The sequence below is a fragment of the Homarus americanus genome, unplaced genomic scaffold (assembly GCF_018991925.1).
Source record: "Homarus americanus isolate GMGI-L3 unplaced genomic scaffold, GMGI_Hamer_2.0 scaffold16712, whole genome shotgun sequence".
Classification (NCBI taxonomy): Eukaryota; Metazoa; Arthropoda; class Malacostraca; order Decapoda; family Nephropidae; genus Homarus; species Homarus americanus.
In genome coordinates this window covers 8,348,093-8,366,679 of record NW_024757794.1, presented here as the reverse complement: position 1 = coordinate 8,366,679, position 18,587 = coordinate 8,348,093, and the positions used below count along the sequence as shown (strand labels likewise).

Sequence of the window (18,587 nt, the reverse complement as noted above, 5' to 3'; positions counted from 1 at the left end):
TCTCCGTTGGTTGAGGCGCAGGAGGACTGTTGTTATTGGTGTGTCTCATTTATTGTGTTATGAAGGTAGACTTGGTTATTGACGCCCTATCGAGACAAAAGAATATATACGGTATTTTCTTGTTAAGTTCTGTGAGTGTGTGTGTGTGTGTGTGGCGGGTGGGGAGGTAAAAGTTGAGTGTCTGTGGTATGCATTGTCACTTACTCAATATATCTCTCACATTCTCTTTTGTGTGACGTCTAACTGTTAAATATTAGGTCATGGTATTTTGGATCACCACAAATATATTAAATACAAATTGTTCTTATTAAATCGGGTCGAAATGTGTAAGTACATATTAAGGCAGTTCAGTACGATATGGGTTTTATATTTTACGCATAACATACAAAGAACCTCTGACTGCGGAGGAGGAGAAAATGACTTTAAGTTATATGAAACAACAAGAAAAATTGGGCTCAGCGCAGATGAGGCGTCAGCGGCCGCGTCTTGGTGATGCGTCGGATTTACCAAGAAAAAGACTTAACCGAGAGATTGCATTCCTACGATCCCAGTTTAGATAACGAGACCCGATAGCTGCTAAATTGGGGTCAAACAGCGTGTAGCCTCAATTCCCAGACTCCCTCAGGAATAACAAATGTGAAAACTTTGGCGCAGCATCAGCCAGAGCGAGACAAAAATAAAGTTTTAGCAGAGAGGAGAGGAAACGGCCGGGCCATATCCTGAGCTGAGGAGTTTTATTGCCGACCAGAAATGGAAAGTAGAAGTTCTATATCCGGAGTTGAAGCGACGTAATATCCAAATACAGTGTTTAGATTGCCTGTTGTCGTGGCTGAGGAGACTATTAGCTGGAGTAAGAAGCTCCTTTACCGAGACAATGTATGAACCAGCTGTTATCGAAGGCTTGGATTATTACTTTCTTAAAACCATAAATAGTAAATGTATATTCATAGGAAGGGACTCTTGTTGTCTGAACTATAAACACATTTCCTTTTTCCTGTAGGCGAAGAATTTATAACCCATAAAAAAGACCCCGTAAGATTTATGTGACCACAAACTGGGAATCTTATTATAAACAAACTAAAAAGGATATATATATATATATATATATATATATATATATATATATATATATATATATATATATATATATATATATATATATATATATATATATATATATATATATATATATATATATATATATATATATATATATATATATATATATATATATATATATATATATGCACACAATTGAATTAAAGTAAAAGGCAACTGTTGGTCTCACTACTATGTTCAGGAAAATGTAGAACTGACTAGTCTTCTGCGTTACTGGATAATATTAATATTAAATTGGTTGATTATTGTGTTATGTCGGTCTAATAATATCTATGCTGTGTTTCAGTATCTTACTTTTATCTAAATTTTTAAAAGACAAACATGTTTAAGCAGCCACGCTCCCCCCCCCCCCAAAAAAAAAATACTTATTCCTTCATTAAAACAATAATCATTACGACGTATAGTATAACAGGTCAGAGCAAAACAGTGACGCGCCCTGACAGGAGGATTAGACACGTTCATGACCAGTGTCGATCATTGACCCCTGTCCGTGGCCTTGAGCTTTGACACATCCTCCTGAATTCAACACATACCACACATCGTCTGGGACACATGTTTAAGTTCCATCTAATATCCTCCTATGGATAAGACTTACAGTAAAAAAATGAACGGGTGTATAGTCGGAGTAATTAGTGTCATAATGAAACTCCACTCAAAACAAAAGAGAATCGCGAAATCTGTAAACACCAGACAATCAGAAGAAAGTAATACGAAAAAATACGTAAAGAAACAGATGATTAGTACATAAAGAAATTAACATTACGGTTTGACAAAACTTCACCTTCAGGGAAACAAGATTTATAAAGGATGTTAAAAGAACTCATATGAACAATAATAAAACCTTATAATAAAAGAAGTTTGCAGTTTGTTATAATTAGTCTGCCTGTCTCTGTCGCTTTGTCTATTTGTCCTTCTCTGTTTGTGTTTCTGTCTCTTGTTACCTGTCTGTCTGTCTGTTTTTCTGTCTGTCTCTGTCCCTAAGACAATAGAAAAAAAAGTTGACGAAAAGGTGGAAACGAGGATCCTTAAATCAGCGGAAAAAGAAGATTGGCGAACAGGAAGACCCGAGTGAATGGAAGAAACCCAGAGAAAGTTGATGAAAGTAGCCCCCACCGTGCACTCCCCCCAACAGCTCCTAAACCCAGAGAAAGTTGATGAAAGCAGCCCCCACCGTGCACTCCCCCCCCAACAGCTCCTACACCTGCTGGGGGAGGAACAGGGAAGGTCTGGAGGATAGGGACCCCCCATCTCTTAACAACTGCTGAACCCCTAATGAACCAAGGGAGTCTCGCAAGCACTAAAGGCGAACTGTAGTCAAGTGAGGTGAATCTTGATGCAGGTGAGGGGAACCAGGAGCAGCAAGTGTATAGAATGAACTATAAACCAATGTGAATTATATAATGATTCACGCATACGTAAACTGAATCACCATCAGAGTTCAGTGATTCAAATCTAAGTAAATCAGGAAACAATTCAGTGATTAATACATGAAATTTGAATCCTGAATCAGAACAATGACACACAAAGCAAGTGAAGTAAACCCTGAATCACATCAATGGTACAAACATCAGGGAATCGGTCAATAAGTTACAGAATCAGTGAGACAAAGAAATAAACCTTAAAATGAGACAAATAACGCAATTAAATTATACATGAATCCAATAAATAAGACAGAAAGTAGCGTTGGACATGAATCGCGAGAGGTAACGAGACAAAGATGAAATCTGATCAAAACAACGCAACCAAATCACAAACGATTAACTATATTCTAAAAATACCTCAATTGGCCCACAAACCCAAACCAGGTGTTATCAGTAGACAAAGGTCCCTTCAGCAGGTACATCTGGACATAAAGATAAGCATTATTTACACCAACGACAACAAGGACAGCAATAACAGGAGTATGTTAAAAGCTCATTTGCACTTCAAGAAACGAGCTAATGGCAAGAGACCTCGCCGACACAGGCAAGAGAAGGTAAAACTCGTTCCCTCCCGTCCGTCTCTGTCTTAAAGTCAACAGAAATTCCAAGTGTTTCAACAACAATACATTAAGGTTGTCGAACAGTGCAAGTCACTTTAACTAATAGGAGTTACAAAGGCTGGTAAAGTAACATCTAGTTTGTTCAAAATATATAAAAACAGATGAAAAACAAAAACAAAAATTACGTTTTTTTATGGCATTTTCACTTTATAAAAAAAATAGAAGAGATTCCTAATTTTTCTCAGCATTAAAGGAACACGGCAGACCAACACGTCGAAGGAGACACAAACAAATACACCTGGTGAACTATTAGCAAATTAGGTGAAGTCTAAGCCAGCCAGGTGAAGTCTTAGCAAAGCAGGGGAACTTTACGCTAGCCTGGTGAACCATAAACAAGGAAGGTCAACCACAATGAAGAAATACAAATAAGAGTGAAGCAGGTGACTGGCATATGACCTATGAAAAGAGACGAAAACTTTCTTAATATTGCTCTTGTTTATCGAGTCACAAAACTACATGTAGGACATTCCTCTCTTGTCGATGATGAAGAAGTGCCACAGAAGACGAGAAACCAGAATAAAAAGAACTTAAGCCGGAAAAAATATGTAAAAAGTTACGACGAGTGGAAGGAGTAGAGAGAGAGAGAGAGAGAGATCATAATGACACCTTCAGAAAAAAAAGAAGGGGGAATGATTATAGTATGAAACGAAGTGGATAAATTGGTGACATCGTGAGAATACATAGCAACAAGGGCATTCAATCACAGTTCTTCATATGCGTTAGTTACCACGTATAAAACAAACTGCCGGGGGGGTGCGAGGGGAAGCCACAATAAATTTAGCGGGCAAAGGGTGCGGCTGGAGGGAAATTTTGTCTCATTCACTCATTCATTTGGGAAAAAAAATATTAAAAACAGATAATAAAAAGTAAAACCAGAGATGAGGGAAAATATGAAACAGAAGAAGAAAGGAAGGAACAACAAGAAAAATTATTTACTATTTTGGGGTTGAAGGACCAGAAAAAGATACAAATTTAAATCAACTAAAATATAACTTTCTTGTTGACGAAAATTATTGGTGATATGAATGTGTGGACGAGTGTTGGTCCCAGGTAAGAATACAGTCGAGAAGTAATAGTGGTGCTGGAAGAGTGAATAAGTGTTCAGGGTAGTGAAAGGACAGGTGTAGACCCCTAATTATATAGTAGGAAGTATGAATGAGTGTGCAGGTAAGAATGCAGGTGTGAGTGTTTGAGTGAGAGTTTAGTTAATTGTGAATATTTATGAAGAGAATAATGATGGTGATGTGGTGTTATTGTAGTGATGTTGATCTGTACCTGACTGTCATTATGAGGATTCCCTTATGATTAGTTCCTCCAGTTCATTTCACTATAAGATCAATTATACAAGCGCTAACCTAATCTAAGCTAACGTAACACAACTAACCTTAACTTAATGAAACCTAACCTAACCTAACCTAACCTAGCCTACCTAATCTGACCTAACCTAACCCCTCAGGTAGTATCTGAGTGACCTCGCACACAAGAGTAATGAAGCATCACAAAGGTCATGCGAGACCAGTAGATACATGACCTGTCACCACCTGAGGTCATTATCCCAACCACACGCCAAGGATCATTAACCTGAGCTGCAGCTGAGGGCAGTTAACACCTGGAGCCGAGTATTGAACCTGGATCTTTGCGTAATGGCTTGTCAGACCCAGAAACCACTGTTCCAAGGCCTACCAATCATTCGTGTGTATACTGTATGTAAAAAAATGGTATCGTGAATGTTATATGACCTTTGTCCCCATTGCACGGTAACACCTTTACATAATATTAATGCGAATGGTGCACATGAGGTCAGCCGAGTTTTAACAATGTTATTTAATTCATTACAATAGTTGACGTACACACACAGTAGTTACTGTGTCACGTCACTCACCACTAACATCCAGGTACCGGAGAGCTGAACCAATCAACTTCCAGCACGAGCCAGGGGCAGTTTCTGGACCTTTTTAAATCGTTTGATGTTACTATTTACCATAAGTCGAGGATATTTTCCATTACGCAAACAGACAATTACCATTATCCTAAGTACTGACTCTGCATTAGACAAACTGTGCCGTAAGAGTGCTTAATGTTGTAGAGTGCGCGGCCCCAAGTGCTGTTGACTCTGGCCAATAATAATAACAGCAGTAATACGGACTTCCAAAAACATGGGCAGAATACTGCGTGTGTATACATACATATTTATCATATTAAATAATTATGATTTGCAATTAATAACGCTAAATATATGTTTTATGCATGATATCAGGCATATTTGTCAATCAAATTTTACAAGGTGGATAAAAAATATAGTGAACTGTATCGACACCTGTTCACAAAAGTTTAACTCTAAATACCATAATCAGGTTGGTGTATAATGCATCTCTTTGTCAGATATGAGATGCAGCTTTGACTATATATCATATACGAGTTAATATTGTTGTTGTTTATATGAATTTCTGTGTTTTAAATAATATAATCGTTAAGAAACTATTGTTTGTTCAGGATTGAAGTTCTTCCTTGTTTGTAAATGTTTCTCTACTTCCTTATAATCAAACTATTGCCAATAAGAATAAAATGTGCTGAACATTTGAGTCAATATATTATACTGAACTGGTGAGTATCTGGGTCTTTGTGCTATTTGGTTTAGATTTACGAAACTTTATGCCCAAAAAAGAAGAAAATACATAAAAATAGTTAAATGGTGAAGAAACTATATAACATACGTGAGGGGCCGTCTGGTGTGATGACGTCAATGTTTACAATGGTCCAAACAGGCATTAGTTTATGATATCCTGTTTGGTCCAACAAACCCCATTGTTCTCTTTACGTATTTTCGCATTTATATTTAATATCTGCTCACCAAACTAAATTAATTACAAAGTTTGTATTTATTTCTAGTTAATCTTACCATGCACTTCAGTATCGGGTCAGTATTGCAAAAGAAGAAAATACAATTACAATTGTATTTCGTAACAAAAAATCTTTATCTTGCTGGACACAAGAGCCAGGATGTAGTTTTAATTTAACAGTATAGGTAAAAAAAATACCGACATGTTGAACAAGTTTTATCCAAGGTTTCAAATATTCCAGGTTGTGTCAGTGTAAAATGCTCTGATGACTTTTGTGTTATTCCAGATTCTCGATACTAACAAATTCTGGTCATCTATAAAACGATACATATTAAGCTTTAAATTTAGAATCAGAAGCTCAAGGAAAGTGTCATGGAGCTGTTACGTGAGCCTGAAGTATTATAGTCTACATAGAGCTGATTTTGTTATGAATTTCGTATATATATTAAAGTTTTATTCCATATTTTATTGGAGAACTCGGTTGTTTATTTCAATATACCAAAGGAACGTGTTCATAAATGTAACAAAACAACGTCGTGAGATTAACAACTAACCGTTTACTTCACACGAGTTAAGTCTATTTAAATTTGTAAGTGACAGCCACAAATTATGAGGAGAAATGAATAAACAGCGAGTCTCCAGAGTATATCAGTGAAACGAACTGGATCCTGGCAGATTTTCCACCAGAAACAACGCAGATTTAGTTTCTTACATATACTGTGAAACTAATTAATCACATGTATGAAATTACAATAAGATAAATTATAACACGTAAACGATATTCTAAGTCTTATCTAAGAACACCGATAAACTTGACAGAGACAAAAGCCATCACGATTCCAAATTAGTTTACATCACCCGCAGATTGTGTTATAACCAATGTTTTATTTCTAAACTGTTAACTAAACTAAGGATTGACCACACGACCTTGTATCTACGTCACCGCCTACAGCAAGTTAAGTCTTCAGCAATTTCCCCTTCTCTTTATATTAACTTTTTATCATTCCACCATATTACTCGTAGTGTAGGATGGTATTAAATTATCACCATCAATGTTACAATAAACATAAAACGAAGAAGCAAAATAAAAGTTAAACAATTTACCAAAACAAACTTACACACACACACACATATATATATATATATATATATATATATATATATATATATATATATATATATATATATATATATATATATATATATATATATATATATATATATATATATATATATATATATATTGGGAATTCGTGTATAAACAAACACTCGCATATCCACAAACATACATACAAGACCTCCTCCATCAGTTGAGGTTGAACTCGGGTCCGCAGTGGCAGGCGGGAACACTACTGTTGAACTCGTAACATTTTATCAGAGGCTTTACGGTGTCCGAGCAATACATTTCAGTAAAATTGCTTTTTGTTTCTCGTGCCAAAACATAACGACTTTGTACGCACCAATTCTCGCTGAGCCAGTCTCATTCCTGGACGCTTCACTGAGGATTATTTTAAGATCCTGAAGGTTATTCCGGGGTAAGTGGAGTGTTGGGTTGACCGAGGCTACAGCCATCACTTCATCCAGCTCCTGTTTACCAAGTCATTCCCGCCGGTCAATACTCATGTTTGTTAGTGAGTACTCACGCCGGTTTTGACAGAAAGATTAGTTTTGACAATAAAATCTAACTTACTGTATTATGACGTGAAAAATATTATTAACCTTATACATATTGTTTCATGTTATATAATAAAGTGTCTTTGGGTTGGGATCTTTTATATAGAGGACTGAGAGGAATAACCCATTGCTACTGTCAGGTCTTTGTTATGAGTAATTGACAACCTAACCAAGCGAACACCAGACGTCACTTACCGCAGACAAGGTGTGAGTCGACAAACATATTCCAATTTGTTTCTCCTGACATAACTGAGTCAATTGGAATATTAAGGCAATTGAGAGAGTTTTGTTTATACATTTAATGAGCAAACACAAATCGTTCTTTACTACAAATTAAAAAGAGATAAAACTCTCTTCTATCATCTGGCAACCTGCATAAACAAAAGCAAATGAATAGGTGATTGGTTGAATGACTGATCCGATAATCTAAGAGTAAGTAAATAAGTCGTTATTTACTTCCAACTTAAAATAGAGTAAGCGAATAATCATCCTTAAGTACATAGCTACAGGTTAATATTGCTGAATTTTCAAGGCGGTAAGAAATAAGTAAATAAGTTACGGAATTATAATAATACAGTATTACCCTTTGAAGCCTAGACAATTGTGCCTCAGACGATAGTGACGACAACCAAAAGCAAATTAACTAAGTAACTCACAAACTTATATCAGGAACCGAAATTAAATATAAAAGAGCAAATCTTGTATCTGGTTTTGTATCACCAGGAAAAACGAAAAAGAGACAAAATATTTTCTATAGATTGGTAGAAACTCGATGCTACCTGTAGGAGATAAAAGTCCTGGAGATTAAAGGATTATTGTATAAGTTAGATACAAAATAAAGGGAATGTTACCTGAGGGTATCTCCGTGTTGGGGAGTGATTGAGAGGAGGTGTGGAGGAGGAGGCAGGAGAGTGTGGCCACCACGACCACGACGTGGGACTGATCACAGCGCCGCCTCACCACCATCTGAAATAAAAATAAAACGTTCTTCTAGTTGTCTCAAATAGGTAGGTGAGGTAATGGTAGCCAACATTCCAGGGGCCATTAAAAGTCTGGGTCGATGTAGTAGAGCCGTAGGCAATAAGTAATTAAGGATGACGTCGGGATACAGTAAGGAGACCATAACTCACTGTGGCCAGGAACAAGGCTCTCGTGTTTATATTGGCGGCAGTGTTTCCCTTACTTTGTCTCCATACATGTTTCATCATATTTACTGATAGACGTATAGTTATGCTATTTCTGTATACGTGTGAAATATTGAAAACATACAGACTTACGTGAAGTGATGAGGAAATTCTAGAGTAAAGGATATACTAAAGTGTGGTACGGGATGGTGCTCCTCTGTGTCTCACCCACCAACTTTACATCACCGGTATTGTTGACAAGTGTTTAGGTTTCTTGTTGTAGTGTATTGTTTACAGAAATATACAGCTTGTTAACCAGACTATATATCTAAATTTATTATTATTATTATTATTATTATTATTATTATATGAAAACCTTACAATAAAAAATTGGCTCACTAAATATTAAAGAAGCCCCCTTGATTACCATGTACTTAAGACTAAAAAACCTAAAAACAAACAGTGTTGGGCAGAGAATGTCATCGATCAACTGTAATGGACAAAAAAGAAACACAATCCCGATAATTGTGTTGTATGACACCTGATTGACTGATGGGCCTGACCAAACATTGTATCGTGTGGTCTTGGCGAGTCGATCAGGTAAAGTAGGTGTTCAGGGTTCATATAAATCTTAAAAGTAATCACAGTATATCAATAGAACTTTGATGGAGTAGGCTGCTTTAATTAACATCATTATAGAGGAATTTTAATATTTTATGAACTTTTATCAAATATTTTCAAGGTAAGATTTAGTAGCAGATGACCACACTGATGATACTACTCAAGACAGGTAGTAAGTCCTTCGTGTATATTATTTTCCCTAAACTTGGGGAAACTGAGGAGGCGACTGAATGATGATGGTAATTATCTAAAGTGAAGTTACTGTTGAAAAAAACATACCAGAATATTTAGACAGAGGCCGTGACGGGTTAATGATATATCTCCCGCTTCTAACCATTGATTGTGTTTAAGAGTCACTGAGTTTCATACCCAATAAAGATTTCTATGCATGTAAGGTATTTCATTATCAATATCAGTATCAGTATTGGGTCAGGCAGAAACTTGACTGTCCGTGTGTGGGAAGGCAACTCTAGCAAGGGGGCCGACGTCATCAATACAGGATACCATAATGAATAAAATACGTAAACATGATGAGAATGAACATATTGGCTGACTTGGGATGGAATGGAAACGTTAAAACCAAAGGTAGGTGTGTGTGTGTGTGTGTGTGTGTGTGTGTGTGTGTGTGTGTGTGTGTGTGTGTGTGTGTGTGTGTGTGTGTGTGTGTGTGTGTGTGTGTGTGTGTGTGTGTGTGTGTGTGTGTGTGTGTGTGTGTGTGTGTGTGTGTGTGTGTGTGTGTGTGTGTGTGTGTGTGTGTGTGTGTGTGTGTGTGTGTGTGTGTGTGTGTGTGTGTGTGTGTGTGTGTGTGTGTGTGTGTGTGTCATTATGGACAAAAATATTATGTTTAAACAATATCCGTGCCCTCCTCCCTGCTGCCTCGCCTGCACCACCCGCTGAAACTTCCAAACTTTACTTTAACGGAAATTAAGCTAAACGGCAAGTGCGCTAAAGTTTGTCGGCCATAAGGAGTTGGGTCCTCCTCCCTCCATCCTCCTTCCTTCTCTCCCTCCCTCCTCCCTCCCTCCCTCCCTCCCCTCCCTCCCTCCCTCCCTCCTCCCCTCCCTCCTCCCTCCCTCCTCCTCCTCCTTTTCCTTCCTTCCTTCCTTCCTTCCTCCCCCGTTACCATCTGATTTGCCTACTTTGACCTGTGAACCACCTGGCAAAGTCCCCATCTTCCCATGAGCCGAAAACTGAATTAGCGAGGACGTGTGTGTGTGTGTGTGTGTGTGTGTGTGTCGTCGGGTCATCCGGGGGAAACGAGTTCCTAGGAGTCAGTCTCTCATGTGGACTAAAGCACTCCAGTCTGAGGATTGTTTTACCAATAAAATAAATATAAACTTTTCGTGAAATAATAAAAAATGACTAAATTGCTAACGAAGATGTTATTTTTTTTCACAACTTAAAATAACGAAATGAAAACAAAGACTAAGGTGAGACTAAGATCTTACGTGGCTTGGATGAGAATGAAACAGGTGTGAGGTGGAGGGCGATAGAGGTGTTCAACTTTTGTTTCTATTTTTGTGTCAGAGATCTACATCATGTAGGTGAACTGAGCGACAGAGAGACGAGCGGCGCCCAGCGGTACCTCACACACACACACACACACACACACACACACACACACACAGTAAGTCAACATGAACAAAAAGAACATTGAGATATCTTTATACAAGAAGAGTTTGTCATCACATTACAAGAATAAGATTCATGATTTCGCTTACATAATGGAGATTACTGGGGGTGTGAGGTATGGTGGTCTAGTGAATACAGCGCTCCTCTCCTGTCCTAAAGGGTCCCTGGTTTTCAGCTTTGAACGAGTGTCTATCTTCACAGTTGGAGAAGTAGAGACGGTCAAGTGCAGTTTTGATGGACAAACTCTCTGAATGCTTCAGATATTTGCATTATGAAGGGAAATAAGCACATTTGTTTACTATTAGTTTATAATATGAAGACTTTAAAGGTCAATGGAAATTCTGGTTCGATAACTAAATTGTCTTATCGGTATTAATTTTATATTTGATACTGATATTATACAATTTTTAATACAACGTTTCACATACTTTACCTTGTTATGAAAATTGTTGCTTTATGCCAAAAATTTACGAATAAGCGAATGAGTTATGTAACCATTGCCATTCCTGCGTAATTATAATCAGGGCATTATTGTGTATGTGTTTTATTATTCAATCGCCATTATGGATGACGTAACACGAGCTCACCCAGTGTTGTTTTATGTATATACGTGTGTGTATAATTTAGAATTCAGAACCAAGAGTGGTTTAATGTAGACACCCCATTACCACATACACACACATACATATATATTCACTGCCCCCCACACACACACACTCACACACACATATATATAAAGCCCAGCCACCCGTGGGAGAGTATGGAAGGGAGGAAGCATTTAGATCGATGAATAATGTGTACGGTCCTGACAACACCAAACAGAGAGTGGAGCAGACTACAACAACACCAACAACATCACACTAACATGTTGCGCCTCGACTCACACTAAAACAAATAAATGTACGGTATTGTTTTTTTGTTTATCTTGAACCATAATGCCCACGAGACTAAAACCTAAAAATCAGACCCAAAAATATATATATATATAGGAAATGGTTTTACTATTTTCCTGGGTTTAGTAACTGGGAAAAAAAAGCGAAACTCCCAGTGCTAATAAACACCTGTGAAGTATTCCAAAAAGAGTTTCTAGAATATTTTGGTATTTTTGTCCCTTTTTTTTTCTTTACTTTTCTTTCGCCTTGCCGCACGAGCTTTAGTCTTATACACAAAAATCTAAAAAAAAATATATATATATATAAATATTACCCATGGAATTCCGAGCCGTGAAAAAAGTTGAGAGATTCGTGGAAAATAAGAAATAAACCAAAAAATGCAGAAGAGGAGAAAACTGGGGGAGAAAGGGGAGGGGAGAGAGAGGTGGATACATACGTTCTGAAACTACCAGAAAAAAAAGAATTTAATTGACATGTATTCATATTGCTTTTTTGTTTTGCGATAATCTAGAATATTTATTTTTATTTTACTTTCACATGGATTGAGTTTATCGGTTATTCGTATATGTAAACCAAACAAATGATCATCATAACATAGGATAGAGGACACACACTAACACGATACAGGTCTAGGGGAACGTAACCGAGTATAATTTATTGCAAGACATGAGAAAATATCTTTAGGATGAGTAACGATGACATATATGGAGATAGAAAGAGAGAAGAGGAAGATTAATAGACTAGAAAGAACACACACACACACACACACACACACACACACATATTGACAACTACACGGATAGAATGAGCTGATGAAAAAAAAATGGAACAGTCCGAGAAAGACGGTATATGAACACCTAACACAAGAGGTTAAAATGAAATCTTAAACGCCCTCCAGGAAAGAGGTTTTTTCTCCCAGACCTAGCATAAGTACGTGGGTGTCAAGCAACAGGCCTCTAGAACACACACACACACACACACACACACACACACACACACACACACACACACACACACACACACACACACACACACACACACACACATTCATCGTCCCTTACCTAGACCTCCAGGTTGAGCCAGGTAGTGTAAATAGCAAACCACTCCCCCCCTTCCCCTCCTCAAATACACTTCAGCGAGTCAGTTCTCTATGGCACCTAACACACTTGTAGATTTTGTTCTCCTTTGATGATTATTATAGCGTAGTTGTGTTTTCTAATGTTGACAAAAGAATTTCTTGCGTGTTTTTTTTTTTTTTTTTTGTTCAGAGCAATATTTTTTGCAACCCTGTTTTAGTAGGCAGAAAGGAGGTGGTCTCTCTCTCTCTCTCTTTTCTCTCTCTTTCTCCTCTCTCTCTCTCTTTCTCTTTCTCTCTTCTGTCTGTCTGTCTGTCTGTCTGTCTCTCTTACGTACTGTCAAACATACTGCCTTTTACATAATTGACTCTATATTACATTACTGTCGACACGATCATGTTATAATGTATTACTGCGTTTCAATATCTCCCCTAATAGACTACATCTCTTAATAGACTATCTCCCCTAATGGATTACCTCCCCTAATAGATTACGTCCCTTAATAGACTACCTCCCTTAATAGACTATCTCCCCTAATAGATTCCCTCCCTTACTAGACCATCTCCCCTAATAGATTACCTCCCTTACTAGACCATCTCCCCTAATAGATTACCTCCCCTAATAGACTATCTCCCCAAATAGTTTACCTCCCATAATAGACTACATTCCTTAATAGACTATCTCCCCTCATAGACTGCCTCGCCTAATAGACTACCTCCCATAATAGACTACCTCCCATAATAGACTACCTCCCATAATAGACTACCTCCCATAATAGACTACCTCCTCTAATAGACTACCTCCCATAATAGACTACCTCCTCTAATAGACTACCTCCCATAATAGACTACCTCCTCTAATAGACTATCTCCCCTCATAGACTATCTCCCCTCATAGACTACCTCCTCTAATAGACTACCTCCCATAATAGACTACCTCCTCTAATAGACTACCTCCCATAATAGACTACCTCCTCTAATAGACTACCTCCCATAATAGACTACCTCCTCTAATAGACTACCTCCCATAATAGACTACCTCCCATAATAGACTACCTCCCATAATCTTGAGGTGATATATATCTAATTTATATAATATGCATCAAAAACAACACCACTGTTGTAAATGACCCCCCGTGTGGCTGTAATGGTATTGTCAAAACATAGGCAATTTACCTGGTGAATTTTAGTTTTATTGGGCATTTAATGTCAGGGTCCAGGTGTTATCATTTTTTTTATTGCCAGCCTCGATATATTAGACTCATCTCTGTCTCACTATTTATAGAACACTGACGAATTTTTGTTACCGAGATTTGTGTGTGTGTGTGTGTGTGTGTGTTTCGAAATACAACCGTGAAAATATTAAAAAAAATGGTCTATTTGATGAAAAAATAAATCAAGAAAAAACAAACAAACATAAATAGAGTCACAGGGGGTGTCATTAAAGTTGTAGTAATATATGGCCACATGTACCAACCCTCCAATAATATGGCCACACACACACACACACACACACAACTCCAGCAATATAGATCTACCTAATTATCACGAGATTTTACACAAAAACAATTTATGAAAGGAACAAAAATCATATAATAACCGAGTTTAACACCTGTAAGTAATTAACGGAGAGACAACAGGTGTGTTATGGACTATCTGGTTACCTACTTCTTGATGTTGTTTTCTGAGACAGTTTCTTAAGTTTGTTTTGGTGGCACTATGGAGTTTATTTAACCCTGTCTTGATTTTGTATTATGTATTTCTAAGTACTTTTTTCTACAAGATAAAATTACCTAATTAATGTTGATTGACTTATTGTAATATACTATTATCTTTATACCTGTACTGTTAGATTTAGTTTAATGAAATAAAATGACTTTTTTTTTATTTACACAGATTATCGCCGTTGGGTCAGTATTGGAAACGCAATAAAGACACGATGACATTGAATTAAAAACAAACCTCTATAAAGTAATGGTATTAAAATAGTCAAATATTCACACAACAGATCCGCCCCAAATATAACCAAAAAGTGAAAATCTCCTAAACATTACCACATTCTAATTCTATAGTAAGATAATTTGCTTTTATTTGGCATTTTATTCGTTTATATTCCTATCAGTCTGTTAACATACAGTAATCCTTTATCCCTCCATCTCACCTGTGTATCTGTTTCCCAAAGTCACCTATCAACTTCCTCTCTCTTCAACTATTGGTGGTGGAGAAAGGTGGAATATACAGCCTTGTTCCTCTGTCTCCAACATAATTACTACCATTATTTGTCTCTCGAGTCAGCAATACGTTACTCATTAGCATACATTAACTTACACAACGTTCACCAGTTGTTCTAATGTTGTTGTTGATATTTTTCAGTCTAAAACAGTGAGGAATAACAAGGAATTAATGACCATAACTGCCATCGATATATTATTTGTCCTGTGAGACTTATTTATACTATTTGATAGTAAAGTTGTTCGGGTCGTTGTTGTATTGATTCATATCTATAAGTGTGTGTGTATTGTGTTATGTTGTGTTGTGTGTGTGTGTGTGTGTGTGTGTGTGTGTGTGTGTGTGTGTGTGTGTGTGTTGTGTGTGTGTGTATTGTGCGTTGTGTGTGTGTGTGTGTGTATGTTGTATTGTGTGTGTGTGTGTGTGTGTGTGTGTGTGTGTGTGTGTGTGTGTGTATTGTGTTATGTTGTGAGGTGGTGTTGTGTTGTGTGTGTGTGGTGTGTGTGTGTGTGTGTGTGTGTGTGTGTGTGGTTATTCATTTAATATATTATTGTAAGTTTTCTGTGTTTTATTATTTACATTTGTCTTTATATCAAGACCTAAGGTTCATACACTAGACAACAACAATCGATAATCACTAAAAGAAGATGTTCCTCGTTACTGTATCTGTGATGATGTTGTTGACCTTATAATGTAAATCGACTGGTAATCAACAGCTAAATATTATGAGAGACAAATCCTCCTGATGTATTTTCTATGAGGGGAAAACTAAAAGTATATTTGATGTTACTAATGAGTCGGGAGTGAGTGAAAGAGAATGAGGAAAGAATGAGAAGCTGAGATGACTGATGGCGCCCTAATGTGTTAAGATATTAAAGAATCGGTATAAAAATATCCACAGGAGCTGGATGTTATATTCCAGTTATAAATCACTAAATCTATTCGTGACTTATCTTTCTATCTTACATTGGGGATATTTTCTTATTTCTTCGTGTTCTTTTAAATATTGTGTTTTTTGTTCAACCTGAAGCATCATCTTTAACCACATCCCTCTCTCTCACATCACCTGGCCACTACACACCTTCCACATTACCTGGCCATCACATACCTGCCACATCACCTGACTACCACACCTGCTATAAACCATCATATCTCAACTCGCTATGCAATTTAAACACCATTTTACCTCGGCTTTTAGCGTGGCTCACAATTTTAGGAGAGTTGCTTATTAATACTGATCTACGGTACATCATAACAAAACACAATTATTTGGATATAATGCCGCGGCTCGTGGCTGGACCTCGTTTTAAATTTTCAATAATAACTATCGCATCGAGTTTGTTTACAGGCGATAATGGGAGGCTATTCTGGCGATGGTGTGTGTTAACTCTAGCCTGTAATGACTTTTTTGGTGTGTGTTATTCAAGTTTACAAAGGTACTTAAGCGAACAAAAAAGTCCTCCGATTACAACGTGATTTCTGTATATTTCACCAACATGGACGTATTGGAAAATTTCAAATATCTTCGTTTATTTGAAATTGGCAAAACACATATTCCTGAAGACACAAATATGTTTTATTCACATGCTCCAACACAGCTCAACATACATAGGCAGGCGGAGATGGCAAAATTTACTCTCACGTGTAAAAATCCTCACACGTATAAAGATCCCAAGACCTGAAAAAGTCACTTGTGTCCCCCCAAGAGTGTCACAGGTCCAGTCCTCGTGTACGTTGCTCACCCTGGCGGCACATATCCATCTCTGTGAAGCTATCAGCGGAGATCTGCACCAACGTCCTTGGAATTCTCCCCTGAAAAATACTTGGATATTTCCTCTGGCGTGAGTTAGCGCCGCCGTTCACCAGTAATGCTAACGTGCATTGCCAACTCCATCACCGTCACCGCCACCTTCACCACGGGCGGCAACCTCTCGCTTTACCTCCAGCGTCTCCCAAGAGGTGGCCCGCTTGATAACACGGTGCTGCCAACCTCATACAAAAGACGTAGAACTTCATTAAAGTTTTGGTCGCGTTATCCTTCACTCCTGTCACAAACTGCTCTTCGACGTTGATTCAAATCTAATTTAACACAACTGGGGGAAAAATTCAGAGAAAAAATAAAATAAAAACACATTTAATCATGAAAGAAAATAATTTACAAGAAATATTTCAACAACTTAAAGAGGAGAATTAAGTGTTGATAAATTATTAAACACAGTGATATGAAGTATTAAAATTGAACAAATATTTTGAAATTAATAAAATACATGTAAGAAATCATTCATAAAGACAAGAGATAAACAATTTAGTAGTCAAGATCTCCAACTACAGTAGATATATTACAGAAAATGTTAATGAGGCGAAGTAACGGTGAGTCTAACTGATGAATACGAGATTAAATAGATCTTCAATTACATCTTAAGATATGAGGAAATAAAGATAAAATATTAAACGGTAAAAAGTTAGTTAGAGGAAGTCTTTTGTGCTGAGTTATGTGGCAGTTGACCGTATGACCTTGAAGGGGAAACATTGGCCACTGGGTTACAGGTATAGTGAAGAAAGTCTGGGAACAACTTACTGTACTTTACAGTTGATTGGGATTATTATAGGAGTAGTTAACATAAAAATTACTTCGTTACTGATACTCGTTTCCTCACTTTACTAAAAACACACACACACACACACACACACACACACACACACACACACACAGCTGGTGATACACATAGGGAAAAACCTTGACACAGAGACGGACAGTCAACAGAGAACAATTTACAGTTTAAAAGTGAATTTATTGATTGACGTAGTTTGGGTCAGCATGTACCGTACTGTTTACCTGTTCGTAATTTTAATCTCAAGATGATTTTAAAATTTTCATGTTGTTTTGATTCAGTGTTTCATACGATAACTATAATTTGGAAATAGATAAACCAATATAAATGACTATATGTAAGGAGAAAATATGTAGCCTTAATAAATTCAAACCAGTTTTTCATCATAATATTACTGGCTTTCATATATATACTCGTATATATATAAGACACTCACACACACAAAGAACACGTCAGGTGTGAGGCAGGATGTCAACAGGTGTGGAACAGTTTATTGATCGCCTGCCTCCTACATCATCGAGAACCTCACCCACCGGCCTGTGTTCTGTTTGCCTGCCTGATGAAATACCTCTTATGTCAACAGTGGAGATGCGTCTTTTGTTTCGGGAATAGTATTTAGCACAAAATATTAATAAAAGGAAATCTCTTACGTCCCAAAATCTCCTGAATAATCTATATTTCTGTTGTAGGGAATTAGCCACCTTTCTTATCCTAAAATAAAACTGTA

The 18,587-nt window shown here is 37.2% G+C and overlaps 1 protein-coding gene across 2 annotated transcripts in view; it reads right to left on the bottom strand.

Moving 5' to 3' along the window:
- Positions 1-18,587, bottom strand: part of LOC121857720 — a 128,334-nt gene that overhangs the window by 52,744 nt on the left and 57,003 nt on the right. For both annotated transcript variants that reach the window (XM_042353823.1, XM_042353824.1), the window contains exon 2: positions 8,526-8,640. In XM_042353823.1, coding sequence (XP_042209757.1) covers positions 8,526-8,640 — 115 coding nt within the window. The remainder of the gene's footprint in view (positions 1-8,525; positions 8,641-18,587) is intronic.